Raw genomic sequence first — 17254 nt, 5'->3', positions numbered from 1 at the left:
CCCGGATGATCGTCATCTCGCGAGAAAGCCCGAGGGGCGGGGTCGAGAGCGGGGGGGGGGGGAGGGAGAGGGCGGAGTCGCGGCCGCCTCCGCCTCCTCCCCCGCCCCCTGCTGGAGGCCGAGGGAGGGACTGTTGCCGAACTGGACGTTCCGGGCAGTCTGAGGAGAGTATGAGGCGAGCGCCGGCCGCCGCACGCCCGGGCTTCGGGGGCCGAGGCGCCGCCGCCGCCTTCTGAGGCGCTGCGACCGCCCGCAAGGTCCGGCGCGCGGATGGTGCCCGTGCGGCTCGGGGACTGATCGCACGTCCCCTCCCCCGACCCCTCCCCACGCGGTGGGCTCCCCTCCCACCCGGCGGCGGAGCCATGTCTCGGGGTGGCTCCTGCCCACACCTGTTGTGGGACGTGAGGAGAAGGTCCCTCGGGCTGGAGGACCCGGCCCGGCTGCGGAGCCGCTACCTGGGTGAGCGGGGGCGGCGGGCGGAGCGCCGGGTGCCGCCCAGGCGTGGGGGAGGGGGCCGCGGCCGGGGCTGTTGGCGGCGGGACGGCGCCTCGGCCGGGGCGCCCCGGAGACTCGGGGAGCGCTGGGCGGACCCCGACAGGCGGACCCCGAGCCCCGCCCTCCACGGCCAAGCCCCCTCGCGTGCTGCCAGCTGCCGCCCCGGCCGGGTCTTCTCGCGGGGCCGGACGGTACGGGCCGGGGAGGTGTCGGGGCGGCTTCGGGAGCGGGACTCGGGACGCCGCTTGCCGGGCCTCCCGGAGCGTTTGGAGCAAAGTTGGCGCTCCGGCTGCTCCCGGCGCCGGCCCCGCGCAGCCGGGACCTGCTTTCGGCCGCCCCGCCCCTCCGGCCTCGGGAGGGCTGGGGGTGGGCTCCGCGGCGGCGACCGCCCCCGGGACTGTCACGCTCGCACGGGCTCCGCGGAGCCCCCGCTCCGGCCGGGCTGCCGCCGCGGGGCCGGGGCCGCCGGGCGGCCGGCTCGGCGCCTTGAGGAGGTGTAGGGTTTCACGTTCCCGGTCCCAGCCCCGCGGAGCACACTTGGCATTTTCTGGTTCTTAGTTCAGCTTTCTAAAAACAGCCTTCCGCGCCTGAGGGAGCTGCCTTCCACCTTCCCCCGTTCGGGAAGGAGCGGTTTGGTGGGGATTCTGGGTCACGCCCGGGCCAACCAAAAAGTCCACCGTCTTAAAAGTGGACCTACCCAGCGTGGGTCCTGTTGTTTTCTTCTTGTGCAAACTTGTCATTTCTCTTTATTCTTCATTTGTTTTAATTTGAGGATAACATGAAAGTTTCTTTCCAATTTTGTCACTTTTACGGGCTAAATCTTTTTTGATGTCATTTGTTTTGGACTTCAAGTCCGCAGAGAAGTTGGAAGCATTTTTTTTCTTAGCCTTGATGTTGTTTTTTAGTTTTGCAAGTGACATATGAATATATTCTCCTTGTAAAAACTTAATAAAATGAAGCAAAAAGCCCTGTGATCCTTCCCATTCCAATTTCCCACACACACACACACATCCTTGGAAGTAACAATATTATCTGTTTCCTGAGTATTTGTCCAGACTTTTTTCTCTGCATTCTTACCAGCACATATGTATACATAGAGATGCTATAGTGTGTGTGTGTGTGTGTGTGTGTGTGACCAGCATATGCTGTAAACATTGCTTTGCAACTTTCTTTTTCTACATCTTAGAAATCTTAACATGACAGTAAAAATAGATTTGTTCTTCCTATAGAAACATATATAAGTTTACATATTTTCTTCTGGTTCAGCTGTGTCTACGATAGAATCTATTAAAATTAAAACCCTAGATTTCCCCCCTTCCTATTCTAACTCTAATGGAATGGAGTTTGTGTTGAAGTTAGGGAATAGATCTGTTTCCTCCTGCTTCATACATCAAGGGTCAACCACTAAACCACACCGTCCAGACTAGATCCCATTTTTGAGATTTTAACATTTAAACGTTTTGATTATAGTATTGTAAGTTAACTACATTTCTAGTTTATTTCCATTATTTGTATTCCTGATAATCAATTACTACTAAATAACAGTGAAATTGGGATAAAATGAAGTGACAGATCTTTCTTGTGACATTTGCATTTCAAATTATTTCACCATAGAATGTATCTTTTCAATGGTAGTATTCAAGCTTTGTTGTTTTTATTTTATTTAAATTTGGTTTATTATCTCTTTTCCTCTCAAGAGAGAAAATTACAGTTCACAAAATGTGCTTTACATTGTGAGAATGAAGATAATAATTTGTCATACGTTATTTAGGAGAAAAAGTATATTTACCAGTAGCCCCCAAATTCACCTAAACCAGTAGAGCCTGGGTTGAGACAGTAGTCCAGGGTTTGTCTTCTCTGTGACCCTGATAAAAAATTTCAGTGTAGGATTTATTTTTTTAAACACTAATTGTCAAAAGTCCTGAGTTGGAGACACCTATAAGTTTAAGTATTCAGATTTTCTCAACATGTTGTATACGCTCTAGCCACTGAGCACATTGGGAAGTTCTTTGGAATTCAGTGATTGTTACAAATTATTAGCTACACATTTTAGTGTATATTTGTTTTGTAAAGATAAGCATTGCTTATAAAAGAAACTCATTTCTATACATTTCCTCTTTCCATGTATCTTTCATTTTAGACAGACTTGTCTACTACCTATAATGCTTAAAATATTTAATATAAAGTGTTCAAGTTAAGATTAAGTAGTGTCTTGCTCAGCCTGGGCTGCTGTAACGAATTGCCATAAACTGGGTGCCTTGTAAACAAGAGAAATTGGTTTATAACAAATTTGGAGGCTGGAAGGCTGAGATCAGGTGTGCACATGGTCAGATTCTGTCCAGTGAGGCCTGCTTCCTGGTGCATAGCCATCTTTTCACCATAACCTCATATGGCTGAAGGGCTAGCTTCTTCTCTGGGGTCTCTTTTAGAAAAGCCCAAATCCAATTCCACTGGCCTCCCAAGACCCCACCTCCTTATACTATCACTTTGGGCGCTAGGATTTCAATAGAGGAATTTGGGGATGGGAGCTATATAGTAGGCAGCCTGTGACAACTTTATAGTAGAGGTTGAAATCTTTTTGTAAGGGGATTAGGAAGACTGTCTGAATATTATTAAAGTCAATATGTATTGAAATGGATAATTTTTCATTTACTCTCTTTTAAGTAACTTATTTTTGAGAGTATTGCAGATGTCCCCCATTTTTAGCACATCCTGATTTTATATCCACATTCAGATTTACCAAATCCATAATGTGTTGCCAAGCTACAATATATTATATGAGGGTCAGTAAATTCTGACTTGACCTCCTTGTTAGCTACTGGGGAAGAAGAGTTAGTGTTTCTTTAGTCTTGAAATCTCTGAAAATTGGAAAATGTCTGATTTTAGTAGTGAAAACGTCAAATATGAAAATATGTCAAATAGAATATGCTAATTCTTGAATATAAGACCATCAGAGGCATATTTTCAGTCATAAATGTAGATAGCAGGATAGGATCACTCTGCTGAGGACTTCATCCTTCCCTGGTATTGAATGAATGTGTTGAGGAGGGACAAGAGCTTCTGGTAGCGCAGAACTTGTGTTACAGTTAGATAGTAGGTCAGTGTTTGCAAGTGTTTGACCACGATCTACTGTGAAAATGTATATACATGGCAACTTGAGATACACACGCACACTGAAATAAGATTATAGAGTGGGATTTAGCCTTACTAGGTGAGGTAAATTTTAATTTAGTTCTTTATCATATTGAAAATGTTGGTGTTGACCCAGTACAGTGGTCGGCAAACAGCTGCTCATGAGCCACATGTGGCTCTTTGGCCCCTTGAGTGTGGCTCTTCCACAAAATACCATGGCTTGGTAGAGTCTCTTTTGAAGGTCTGCTTAGAAGAAGTTTAAGTTTAAAAAATTTGGCTTTCTAAAGAAATTTCAATCGTTGTACTGTTGATATTTGGCTCTGTTGACTAATGAGTTTGCTGACCACTGATCCAGTAAATATCCACTAATGAGTTTCAGCTTGAGGTCTGCAAAACTATTCTAGATGATGTGTATTTTTTTTATAACTGTAATTGAATGTTGTTGTCTTCAGGGTTCGAGTGGCTGGGGTTTCCAAGTATAGCAGATTTTAAAAAATGTTTAAAACACTGCTTAAAACACGGCTGATGTCTAATATGGAAGATATAAATAATGAAACTTTTTATTTACACATTGGAAAATAAAACTAGAGCAGGATTCTTTAAAATCCTCATTTATTGGGTAAACAACAGAGAGATTGCTGAGTTATATATGTGTGTTTAACTTCACAAGAAACCGCTAGACTATTTTCCAGTAATTGTACTATACTGCGGTGCTTGAGCGCCCTATTGTTCCACATTTTCATCAACACCTGGCATTGTGAATCCTCCTAATTTTAGTCTTTCTAGTAAGTTTGTAGAGGTACATTATTATCTTTTTAAGAAAAAATATTTTTATTGATTTCTGAGAGAGAGAAAAACATCAATGATGAGAGAGAACCATTGGTCAGCTGCCTCCTGCACTCCTCCTACTGGGATCAAGCCTGCAACCTAGGCATGTGCCCTTGACCGGAATTGAACCCTGGACCCTTCAGTCCAAAGGACGACACTAGCCACTGAGCCAAAAGAGCTAGGGCCATTATTATCATTTTAATTTGTAGTTGATTTAATTCCCATGATTAATGATACTGAGTATCTTTTCACTGTTTATTTGCCACCCATACACTTTGGTTAAATGTTCAGGTTTACCTTCTTAATAATTTAAGAATTCTTTACATATTCTTGATGCAGGTCAAGATATGCGTTTTGGATATGCATTTTGCAGTATTTTCTCCCAGTTTGTCTTGTCCTTTATTTTTCTTAACAGTGTCTTCTGTAATTCATACTTTTGGTATCCTATTTAAGACTCTACCTAATCCAAGATCAAAATTATTTCTACTGTGTTTTTTTTTTTTTTTTTTTTTTAACGTTTTCTATTTTTAACTTACATTTAGGTTTATGAACAATTTTGAATTATGCTATGAAGTAAGGGTCAAGTTTCGGCTCTTTGCCAATGAATGTGCATTGATTCAACACCATTTGGAAAAAGGCAGTCCTTTTCCCTTTGTTGAAAATCAATGGACCATGAACATGGTTTTTTTTTCTCTCTCTCTATTTTTTTTAGGTGATCTTTCTTTTCCCTCAGCAATGCACTATATTTTTATTTTTTTACAGTCTACAAATCTACACATATTTTGTTCTGTTTTTCTCTATATTTTGTTTTCTCTCTCCAGAGGTTTGTCACCCTTTGATTTTCATTTCCAGCTATGTGGTACGATGCCATGGGGGTGGTTACTTCAGGAAGACAGCAGTCAGTAGTGACAGATAATTCTAGGAGGTCAGGAAAAGTATGACTTGAAAAAAGACCATTGGATTCACTGATAACCCATGATTTCCAAGAAAAAAAACAATAAAGAGGAGGGGACCAAAAGCACAGTGTCAGAAAAGGAAGACCTGACCATGAGCCAGGGAGGGCAGCAAATGTAGAGGATGGGAATTTGGCATTAAGAAGCTGCTGAGACAATAGGATCAAGAAAAGTGAGCATTTCTGCACAGGCGCTTTCCTTCTCAGCATCGCTAACCTTATTCTTTTCTCTTAACCACTTGAAGTTACCTCAGCCCCTTCAATAAAGTCTTTCTTTAAATCATCCTTTCTCTTTTCAGACAATATTAACTTAGGACAATCCCACATGTGCATAAGGAGACTGCTAATCTTGAGTGTCTACAGTATATCAGTCACATCTATGAGTTTCCCGTATGCGAATTGTTTACTCTCAGCATTAAACCTGTAAAGGTGATGGTAGTATTCTCATCAGAGATAAAACTTGTACCAATGTGAAAACTGAGGCTCTTAGAGGTTAGGTTTTCCCCAGAGTATGTGTATAGTATGTTTCAAGTTAGATATTTAAACCTAGTTCTGACCTTCCTTGTCTCAAGCATCTAATAATGTAATAAGAGAGCTAGTTATGCAGATAAATAACTTATAAAGCTATTTAATAAGTTTCTCAGTCATTAAAATGAGTAATGGCTCAGTATTGATTGTCATTGAAAGATGTTCCTCCCAAATTATTGAGTGAAACACATTATAGAACAGAGTGAAGACTTTGATCCCATTCATTTATTCATTGATTCAGCAAATACAGATTGAGTGCCTGCTTTGTGCTAGGCACTGTTCTAGGCATTTGCTCCTCTTTTTTATGGAGTTTATAATCCATTAATATTGAATGGAATGCTGAGATTGAAATGGAATCTTAAGAGGCAGTTTGGGTCGCAGAAAGACTGGAGTGGGAAGCCACAGTGATAGGTAAATTCATCTGTCACAAGAGTGTAATTGTTGGCAGAGTTTTCCATGCTTTGTTACATTTCTGCATGTCTTGTGAGCTGAGGCACTGGCTGCTTTGTTCTGGACTATCTTTCCAACGATGTTTACATAGTTTCTCCCTCGGGCAGAGGGCAGACTTATTTATTGTCCAGCATAATGAAGACAATGTGTCCCTTTTATCAGGCAGGTTATTTGATTCAATATTTGGGTCCCCGCAGTTCAGAGCTTTCTGGCTGTGATTCAGATCCAATGCTTGCACATTGTAGCATCCAGACTGCTCCGCATTGCCCAGAGGGAATTGGGGGCTGAGGAGTAAAGTGTTAACCTGAAGCCCATACCGTTTGCTGTGCCGTGAGCAGTAAAATCTTTGCTTCTGGCTTGAGAGTCTTTTTCTTCTGCCAGCTCCCATGAAATGGCAGGTAACTTGTCAGCTTGCAAGTAGGCCAGACTCTGCAGGCATGAGTTTATTTTTACTTTTGTTTGAGGGGGGTTGAGTTTCTTTAACTTACAGCTCTTATTTTCTGATGGCTTTCAGTTCCCATTTCTTGGAAGCGCATTGAATTGCTGAAAGGGTAGAGGGTGTTGACACTTGTTATTTCTAGAAGCTCATTTTATGGGATCTGTGTACACACAACCATTTTGATCTCCAAAGTCAAGTTAAAAAATACTCAGGAGCTATCTACTTAACTATTGTGCTTCAGCGTGTGTTTTAGGTACAAATTTTGTAGATGAGCATTATTCTGGAACTCACTTTGTCTTCATTTGTCTTATGTGCCATCATTATTTTCTGTAGACAGAAATGGTAGAGCTGTGTTTTCAAAACCAGATTTTTGAAGTTTGGAAAAGTTTCTAGTACATTTATAAAAATATTTTAATGAATTGTTCATGTTGTCAATTTGAGTAATACTTTATTTCTTAACTATGAATTGATTACTTCATAGAATTACCAAGCCTGCCATTGGCCAAAGAGAAAAGAATTTTTTTTATTTTTATTTTTATTTTATTTTATTTTTTAATATTTTTTATTGATTTTTCACAGAGAGGAAGAGAGAGGGATAGAGAGTTAGAAGCATCGATGAGAGAGAATCATCGATCAGCTGCCTCTTGCACACCCCCTACTGGGGATGTGCCCATAACCAAGGTACATGCCCTTGACCGGAATTGAACCTTGGACCTTTCAGTCCGCAGGCCGACGCTCTATCCACTGAGCCAAACCGGTTCCGGCGAGAAAAGAATTTTTAAAAAAGTCATCTATTTGCACCCAGATGGTGTGGTTCAGTGGTTGAGTGTCGACCTATGAACCAAAAGGTCACAGTTCAATTCTCTGCAGGACACGTGCCCAAGGTTTGGGATCAATGCCCAATGAATGATTCTCTCTCATTGATATTTCTATCGCTCTCTCCCTTCCTCTCTGAAATCAATAATTTTTTTTTAATTTGTTATTAATAATGTTTTTATAACTGAAAATTAGATTTGAAAAGTTAAAGTACAACCCTGTTCAGGAAAATACCTTACTGAATTTCTATCAATTGTTTTATTCTAGTAAGTTTTGGAAATGTAGAGCATTCCCCACAAACAAAAAGAAATTTTTTAATCCATATGTTCATCCTCTACCTAGACATCTTGACAGTTATAAGGAAGGAGAAAAAAAACAGTTTGGCTTCAAAGAAGATGCTGATCTTTATGTAGCATGGCAAGAAAACATAATAAAGAAATCTGTCCCTGTGACAGTATACAGAAAGCATAGTCAAATTTAATTTTATCTGAGATTTCATCAGCCTGATTACTTAGCTAATTATCGCTCTTTGTCACATACTCAGCTTCCTTTCACTACAGTTTCTGAATAAACATGAAGCTTTTTGGTCCATCTTTGGTAAAGATGATTCATGTCTTAAAGGGAAACATATTTCTCTTTTTCAAAGAAGGAACATGTTCTATTTTTGTAGTGTTTTAACTGATGGACAGTTAGGTTGATTTTATTTTATTTTTTGCTGCCACATTTCATCATTGCAAAATGAGCTTTGAAATATGTTAACATTTCTTAAATTGAGATGTGTTTAAGTAGAGGTGGCAGCTAGCAAACGCTGTGCGCCACCCTATTGCAACTGAAACCCCGTCCTCCACCTCCCGGCCTCTCTCACCCCTTTCTCTGCTTCACTTTTCCATGTAGCACCTTCACCTTCAAGTGTATTGTTTATTGTCTTTCATCCCTCACTAGAGGACAGGGGTCTTTTTCTGTTTTGTTTTACCACCGTATTCTTAGCTCCTAGTATACTACTTGTACAGAGTAAGTACACTGAGTATTCAATGTATTTGTTGGATGACTGAGTGAATGAAGGGAACCTTGAGTGTTTACTGTGGTCCAGACATGGTGCTAAGTAAGCCCTTTTTGTCCTTGAAATCACCCAATCCTTACAGTAACTACAAGAAGTAGGTAGGTACTCTAAGGAGGAAACTAGGGCATAGGATGGGGTTAATTTGCCCAATATCACTCAGTTTATAAATGGAAGAGTTGAAATTAGAGCTTGAATCTACTTACGCCAGATCCTAGGCTCTTAACTTCAGTGTTCTACTTTCCACAGCAATAAATGTTAGGATATATTTAGTTCTTTCTTTCTTTTGAAACAGGAAGAAGAGAATTTATCCAAAGATTAAAACTTGAAGCAACCCTGAATGTGCATGATGGTTGTGTAAGTAATAGTTGTTTTCAACCATGAACGACTTTAAAACTGAGTGTTGAAATGTTTGATAAAATGCCCCAGCCTTGCACACTGAAAGGTTGCTGGTTCATGCAGAAAGCAGCCTGTTGATGTTTCTCTCCTCCTTCCTCTCTCTCTAAAAATCAATTTTAAAATCTTTTTAAAAAAATTCCCCAGTTTTCCCTGAAGAGATTGTAACTGACCAATAAATTGGGAGAATAAAGTTTTACATTGAAGTGATTTTGAATTTAAAAAAGTATATAGTATGTGTTTTTTAAAGTAGAGATGGTCCATGCTACTCCATTTTGACTAAAAGTGGAAGTCTAAGTAGTTTTTAAAAATTTAGATATAGTTCATATGTCATAAAATTGACCCACCTTAATGTGTAATCCAGGGTTTTTTTATGTTTTATATTTTTTATATTATTTATGTATCTATTTTATTGACTATTGGGGAGACATTGGTTAATAAAATTTTATAAAATTCTCTAATACATTGTATATTGTATTGTGTGTTCACCACCCCAAGTCATGTCTCCTTCCATCACCATTTATCCCCTCTATAATTTAGTGGTTTTTTAAAATATAATCATAATGTAGTACTGCCGTCACCACTATCTAATTCCAGTATATTTTCAGCATCTGAAATATAAGTTTGTGCCATTTATCAGTCATTCCCATGCCCTCCCCACCTAGCTGTTGGCCTTCACTAGTTTACTTTCTGTCTCTATAGATATGCCTCTTCTGGACTTTTTATGTAAGTGGAATAACATGTAAGGCTTTTCAGACTGGCTTCTTTCACTATCATTAACGTTTTCAGGGTTTGTCCATGTCACAATATGGGTAATATGGCTGAATAATATTTCATTGTGCAGATATTTTGTTATAAGCAAACACTGTCACATTTTGTTTATAATATTTGGGTTGGTTTCTCTTTGGGCTCTTATGAATGATGCATCTATGGACTTTTGTGTACAAGTTTTTGTGTGACATGTTTTATTTTCTCTTGCATATAGACCTTGTTGTGGAATTAATGGGTACAGCATAATTCTGTGTCAGTTTTGAGGTGCTGCCAAACTTTTTCTCAAAGAGCTGTGCTATTTTGCATTCTTTCAGCAATGTATAAGGCCTCCAGTTTCTTGACATCCTCACCAACTCTTATTTTCTGTGTTTTTGTTTTTTTTTAAATTATTATAGCCACCCTATTAGGTGTGAAATAGTAACTCATTGTAGTTTTAGTTTTCATGAAGATTTACACCTATGTTTTCTTCTGAGAGTTTCATTGTTTTGGCTATTACGTTTTAATATTTGACCATTTTTATATATGGTGTGAAGTAGGAGTCTAAATTCATTCTTTTGCCTGTATATATCCAGTTGTCCCAGCACATTTGTTGAAAAACTGTTCTTTCTCCATTGAGTAGTCTTAGACTCCTTGATAAAAATTACTTGACCATGAATGTAAGGGTTTATTTCTGACTATCCATTTAATTCGGTTGATGTGTGTTTATGGTTATGACACCACCACACAGCCTTGACCACTGCAGCTTTGTAATAAGTTTTTTTAATTCCATTTTAGGTGACCCAGTTTTATGTCTTTGGATATAAAATGAATTAGTTAAAATAATTTAAATAATAAAATTTAAGAGAGACAGACATTTAATTGTGAAATTTCAGAATATTGTGTTTGCTAAATAGAAGTCAACATGTACTTTCAGGTAGTAAATTGGTAAATACTATTTTCCGTACATACAACCTCATTAGTGATATAAATTTTGAACCATCAGTTAAGTAAAAGATTCACACTTGTTTTTATAATATGTTCAGTTTGCTGCAATCCCTTTTTTGCTTTCTTTTTAGGTTAATACAATCTGTTGGAATGAGACTGGAGAATATATTTTATCTGGCTCAGATGACACCAAGTTAGTAATTAGTAATCCTTACAGTAGAAAGGTAAGTAGTTTATAAAATCTACAATTTTATGGGAGTGAGAAAAAAAAATTATAATAATTACGGACTGTAATAGAATATTCTTATTTTGCTCACGTTTGTTATATAATTTATAAGTTATTACAGCCAGGTCTGCTAGTTTCCTTAGCAAAACATTAGGTTTCGTTCTGCTTTTTGATTGTAGAATATTTAAGCATGCTTCATGTTATCCAAGTGGATAACGTTGCCAAAAGTGATATTATCTCAATAAACCATTCTTTGGAGGCCAGGGAGGCAATGTGATCTTTTTCCTTTCTGCTCAGAGAAACTAATTTTCAGCCAAGCAGTATAAGAAACGGTATTTTATCAGTTTAAAAACAGTGGCTAGGTTCTAGTGGTATGTTTCTTCAGTTCCATAAGCTGGGCTAGGAACTAGGATTGCGTTCTGGTTTTACTGGCTCTTCCTCTGACTGCTTATATAGAAGGAGTACGCAACCATTTTTATGTCAGTGAGAACATGGTAAATAGGCACCCTTTTTTAATATTATCAATCTTACAGGATCAATACTTCATGTATTTCTTATTTTCCTTTAGTTAAGCTATTTAAATAAATGTTTGTTGTCCTTCAGCCTAAAAAGAAGTTCACATTGATGCTGTCCTTGATGGAAAAGATAGGTCATAATTTTATTTCAGAGACAGCTTTGCTTAATTATACTGGCTTACCAGAGGGAAACTTGATGTTTCAAACTCTATTTCTCATACGTCTGTAATTACTAGGACTACTACCTTTTTCTTACAGTGGAGAAATTTCCTGACCATTAGAATTTCAGTGCTTATAATATACAAAGCGCTCATCTAGGTACCGACAAACTTTCTTTAAAAAATGCAGAGCTTTATTTTTTAAAATTGTGATAATATGTATATAACATAAAATTAACCATTGTTAGGAGTTCAGTTCAGTGACATTATATACTTTCACCTTTATTGTGATACCCTCGTCCCCACCCAGCTGCAGAACTCTTCATCTTGCAGAACTCAGACTCTGCCCCTTAAACCGGAGCTCCTCGTTCCCCTTCCCGGCAGCCCTCCCACAATCACCAGTCTACTTTCTGGGTCTATGAGTTTGATTACTCTAAGGCACACGTGTCAAACACAAGGCCCGCGGGCCAAATCCAGCCCGCCAGGCCTTGCAATGTGGCCCACACCGCGCTGTCATCACTGCACTCCGCTGTCAGTTTATGACATTGTCAGTTTATGACTGTTCAGTAAACCATTCGGCCCGCGATTTAGGCTGGATTTTAGATTTTGGCCCCTTCTCTGATTGAGTTCGACACCCCTACTCTAAGGACTGCATCTTCTAGGTACAACAACTGGTGCTGCTGGCCCTAGTTTGATGTTAATGAACTTCACATGTGTTTATGCAGCATTTGCCCTGTTATGACTGGCTAATTTTACTCGGCATAATTTTTTCAAGGGTCACCCACTTTACAGCATGTGTCAGATTTTTCATCCTTTTTAAAGCTGAATAATAACCCATTGTGTGGATAGACCACGTTTTATTTACCCATTTATCTATCAGTGGACACTTGGGTTGCTTTTGCTTTTGTCTGTTGTAAATAATGCTGCTATGAATGTAAGTGTATAAATAACTCTGCAAATTCCTGCTTTCAGTTATTTTGTGAAAATGTCCAATGGGCCCTAGCTGGTTTTGCTTAGTGTAGGGATGTTGAACTCAATCAGAGAAGGGGCCAAATCTAAAATCCAGCCTAAATCGCGGGCCGAATGGTTTACTGAACAGTCATAAACTGACAATGTCATAAACTGACAGCGGAGTGCAGTGATGACAGCGCAGTGCGGGCCACATTGCAAGGCCTGGCGGGCTGGATTTGGCCCGCGGGCCTTGTGTTTGACATATGTGGCTTAGTGGATATAGCGTCGGCCTGCGGACTGAAGGGTCATGTGTTTGAATCTGGTCAAGGGCACATGGTTTCAGGCTAGATCCCCATTTAGGGGGCATGCAGGAAGCAGCCTATCAATGATTCTCTCTCATCATTGTTATTTCTGCCTCTTCCCCCCTCTCCATTTCTCTCTAAAATCAATATATATATGTTAAAAAGCCCAATGGCATAATTTTTAGAAGATCAGGTGCTTCTTTTTTAATTGCTTTTTAAAAATGATATTTGTTTTATGCATGGTTCCTAGTAGATTATATAAGTAATAGAGGTCCGGTGCACAAAATTCGTGGCAGGGGGAGTATCCCTCAGCCCAGCCTGCACCCTCTCCAATCTGGGATATCCCTCTCACAATCCAGGACTGCTGGCTCCCAACTGCTTGCCTTTCTGCCTTCTTGATTGCCCCTAACCGCCAGCATGATCACCCCCTAACCACTCCCCTTGCAGCCTGATTGATGCCTAACTGCTCCCCTGCCAGCCAGATTGCCCCTAACTGTCCTCCCCTGCAGGCCTGGTCACCCCTATCTGCCCTCCCCTGCAGGCCTGGTGGTCCCCAACTGCCCTCCCCTGCTGGCCATCTTGTGGCGGCCATCTTGTATCCACATGGGGGCAGCCCTCTTGTGTGTTGGAGTGATGGTCAATTTGCATATTACTCTTTTATTAGATAATATTTGAAAAGCAATTGCTCATTACCCACCCTCATTTCCAATTTGATGAATGACTAATCAGATAATACTTTCAGAGATTTTAGGTATAAGAAGACTATCTTTGTCACATAGTGGTTTTAATAGTTTCAAATTTTGATATCATACAAATATTTTTATTTTTATTGTAAAAAAATTAATGATTGATTACATAGGAAAATTGATTTTTTTTTAATCCTGAGTTAAATCTTTTCTTATAGTTTCACTCTATTTTTAGATCCTGTGAATTCATGGGAAGATTAATTAATACTGAAGAAAGTTTCAAAACACTACCTATAGAGTTAAGAGATCAGAGGTGTTTCTTATTAATGGTATATCTTAATCATTTATACTAATAAAAGGGTAATATGCTAATTAGAGCAGACGTCTTCCGGACATCCTTCCAGACAAAGCTGCAATGGCTGCTGCTGTGAGGCCTGGGGCTGAGGCTCAGGCAAGCTGGAGTGGCTGACAGTATCCGCCAGGTCGCCTCCCACTGAGGGGGTAATGGGGATGGACCCTTCCCCTGATTGGCCGGTCACCTCCTGCAGAGGGAGGCCAGACTGTGGCTTAGGCCCGCTCCCCATGGGACATGTCCTGGGGGCTCGTGGACATTGAGGGGGGCAGGCCGGCCTGAGGGACCCCCTTCCAGTGCACGAATTTTTGTGTACCAGGCCTCTAGTATATATAATAAGTCTCAAATATATTAAAAAGAGAATGTTTTGTTTTTCAAAAATTATGGGCTAATTTATTTGGACCAATCCTCCCACTGAAGACAATGAAAAAAATGCTTGATTAAATAGTCCTAAAAATAACAAATAACTTTTAAAATAGTCCTAATAGATAACTGCCTGGATAGTGAGGCATTCAGTCTAAAATGATTGTCAAAATTCTTAACACCTCAGAGGGAAAAAAGAAAATATGAATGATTTTGATTGCTTTTTTTCCTAATTATAATATTTCAAATCAAATGATAATATTCATTGAGATAAAAATGTTAATGATAGTTTATTCCTGGCTCTGCTTATGTTAAATATGAATTTTTATTTCTAGGAAGTAATAAATTGCCAAGAATTACCTTCTTTGTATGTTTCAGGTTTTGACGACAATTCGTTCAGGACACCGAGCAAATATCTTCAGTGCAAAGTTCTTACCATGCACAAATGATAAGCAGATTGTCTCCTGCTCTGGAGATGGAGTAATATATTACACCAATGTTGAGCAAGATGCAGAAACTAACAGACAATGCCAATTTACGTGCCATTATGGAACTACCTATGAGGTGCAGTATTATTATGATTATATAAGTGATACATATGTGTATGTTTTTATGTAAGTGTATGTATGTAGTACATATGTGTAGATTTATGTATGTACACTCCTTCATGAATTTGTAGGCAAAGATAGTATTGATAGCATATCTAGATTTCAGTAAAGCATTTGAGAGCATGGGTCTTGATATGCTTGGGAATAAAGTTAAGAAATAAGCTATGAGTAATAGTAATAAGAAATAAGCTGTGAGTAATAGTAATTATGTGAGCAACCATACTCTTGGCAAGCAGGTGTCAGCCTTTAAAAGATGCTTCTGTATTGTGCTTCAGGGCTCTCTGTGCTTTCGCCTCTTACACTATCTCTGTCTTGCATAAAGTCTTTATGTCAGTACTATAATACTGTAATGTTTTAAATACAATAGCTTTGAAATATTTTTTGAAAGCAGCAAGTATGAGGCCTCCAGCTTTGTTTTTCTTTGTCCAGATTGTGTTGGCTATTTGTGTCTTTTGAGTTCCATATGAACTTTAAGATATTTTTTTTGGTTCTGTTAAAAAAAAAAATGCCACAGGGTTAAATCTAGATCACCTTTGAGTAGTATGGGCATTTAAACAATATTAAGTCTTGCAATTCATGAACATAGATGTCTTTTCATTTGTGTGTGTCATCTTTGATTACTTTCAACAGTGTCTTATAGTTTTTTGTATATAAGACTTTCACCTCCTTGAATAAGTTTATTCCCAAGTATTTTATTCTTTTTGCTTGTAATATAATGAGGTTGTTTTCTTAATTTCATTTCCAGATTGTTTATTGTTAGTGCTTTAAAGAAACACAACTGATTTTTTTGTTGACTTGTTAACCTGCAACTTTGCTGTATTCATTTATTAGTTTTAATGTTGTTTTTTTTGTATGGAATCTTTAGAATAGTGTACATATAAAACCATGTCATCTTCAATCGGAGATAGTTTTACTTCTTTTTCAGTTTCGATTACTTTTATTTCTTTTTTTTTGCTTTAGCTAGAATTTTCAATAATGTATTGAATAGAAGTAATGAGAGTAGACATTCATGTCTTGTCCCAGATCTGAAAGGGAAAGCTTTCAGTTTTTCACTATCCTATATAATAAAAGGCGAATATGCAAATTGTCCCCTTGACCAGGAGTTTGACTGGGAGTTCCACCAAGGGGCAGGGCCAGCCGGCCAACCTCCTGCATCCCCTCCCCTCAGCCAGCCAGGCCTTATTGCCCCCATCGGGGTAGGCTGGCTGGACCCTGCCCATGCACGAATTCATGCACTGGGCCTCTAGTGGAATATAATGTTAGCCATGAGCTTCTCATATATGGTGTTTATGTTGAGGTAATTTCCTCCCTTTCCTAGCTTGTTGAGTGTCATAATCAAGAAATTTTGTCAAAAATTTTGAGACACCAATTTAAATGCTTTAATCAATTCAGCATCTTATAGTTTTTTTAAAATATTATCATAGAAGAAAATTAGAATGTGTTTATAATATAATTATAAATTTATATCCAGAACTCATAAAAATTAGTCTTTGAATAGCTTGAACAAGTTTCCTGGGGTAAAAATATTTCTTGTAAAAGTTGTTAGAAGTTTATAATTTTAAACAACCACCTATCTGCAGGAACATTCATTTCAAACTTCAAAGTAATGAGTCATATTAATTTAACTATTACTTCTTGTATACTTCTATATGTACTTTACTGTTTTGACATAGTTGCTTTTGCTTTAATCATTTTATAAAACAGTAGCAATGCTTCTCAAAGCCATCTGTTTATGTTCAATAAGAATACCTGTAATTTTGCTCTCATCTTCAGATTATGACTGTACCCAATGACCCGCATACTTTCCTCTCTTGTGGTGAAGACGGAACTGTTAGGTGGTTTGATACGCGCATCAAAACTAGCTGCACAAAAGAAGATTGCAAAGATGTAAGAATTAAATTCTTGTATAAATGATGCAAAATATATAAGATTATAATTAAAATTGAAATAGTAAGCCATAGCCTATGTTTCTTGGTGGTTAGAGCATCAGCCTACACACTATAGGGTTGTGGGTTTGATTCCTGTTCAGGGCATGTACCTGCGGGTTGGGCACATGCATAAGGGAACCAATCTATGTCTCTCTCACATTGATGTTTCCATCCCTCCCTCCCTCCCTCCCTCTCCAGAAAATCAAAGTTAAAAATATCCTCAGGTGAGGATTAAAAAAAAATTGAATAGTGCCGAAACCGGTTTGGCTCAGTGGTAGAGCGTCGGTCTGCGGACTGAAAGGTCCCAGGTTCGATTCCGGTCAAGGGCATGTACATAGGTTGCGGGCACATCCCCAGTAGGGGGTGTGCAAGAGGCA

General features: G+C 39.3%; 1 protein-coding gene across 23 annotated transcripts in view; it reads left to right on the top strand.

Annotated features, from left to right (window-relative positions):
- Positions 1 to 102: 102 nt before the first annotated feature.
- Positions 103 to 17254, top strand: part of DCAF6 (DDB1 and CUL4 associated factor 6) — an 83003-nt gene continuing 65851 nt past the window's right edge. For 4 of the 23 annotated variants that reach the window (XM_084867032.1, XM_084867042.1, XM_084867027.1 and 1 more), the window contains exons 1-5: positions 108 to 459; positions 8993 to 9054; positions 10920 to 11012; positions 14720 to 14905; positions 16723 to 16836. In XM_084867032.1, the coding sequence (XP_084723158.1) occupies positions 363 to 459; positions 8993 to 9054; positions 10920 to 11012; positions 14720 to 14905; positions 16723 to 16836 (552 nt within the window). In that variant the 5' untranslated portion in view covers positions 108 to 362. Of the gene's footprint in view, positions 460 to 8992; positions 9055 to 10919; positions 11013 to 14719; positions 14906 to 16722; positions 16837 to 17254 lie in introns of all 23 variants that reach the window. The other 19 variants (XM_084867029.1, XM_084867026.1, XM_084867039.1 and 16 more) reach the window with 12 other exon arrangements.

The sequence above is a fragment of the Pipistrellus hanaki genome (genome assembly GCF_964339955.1).
Source record: "Pipistrellus hanaki genome assembly, chromosome: 18".
NCBI lineage: Eukaryota > Metazoa > Chordata > Mammalia > Chiroptera > Vespertilionidae > Pipistrellus > Pipistrellus hanaki.
Note: the sequence above shows the minus strand (reverse complement) of the source record. Positions and strands in the feature narration are given on the sequence as shown.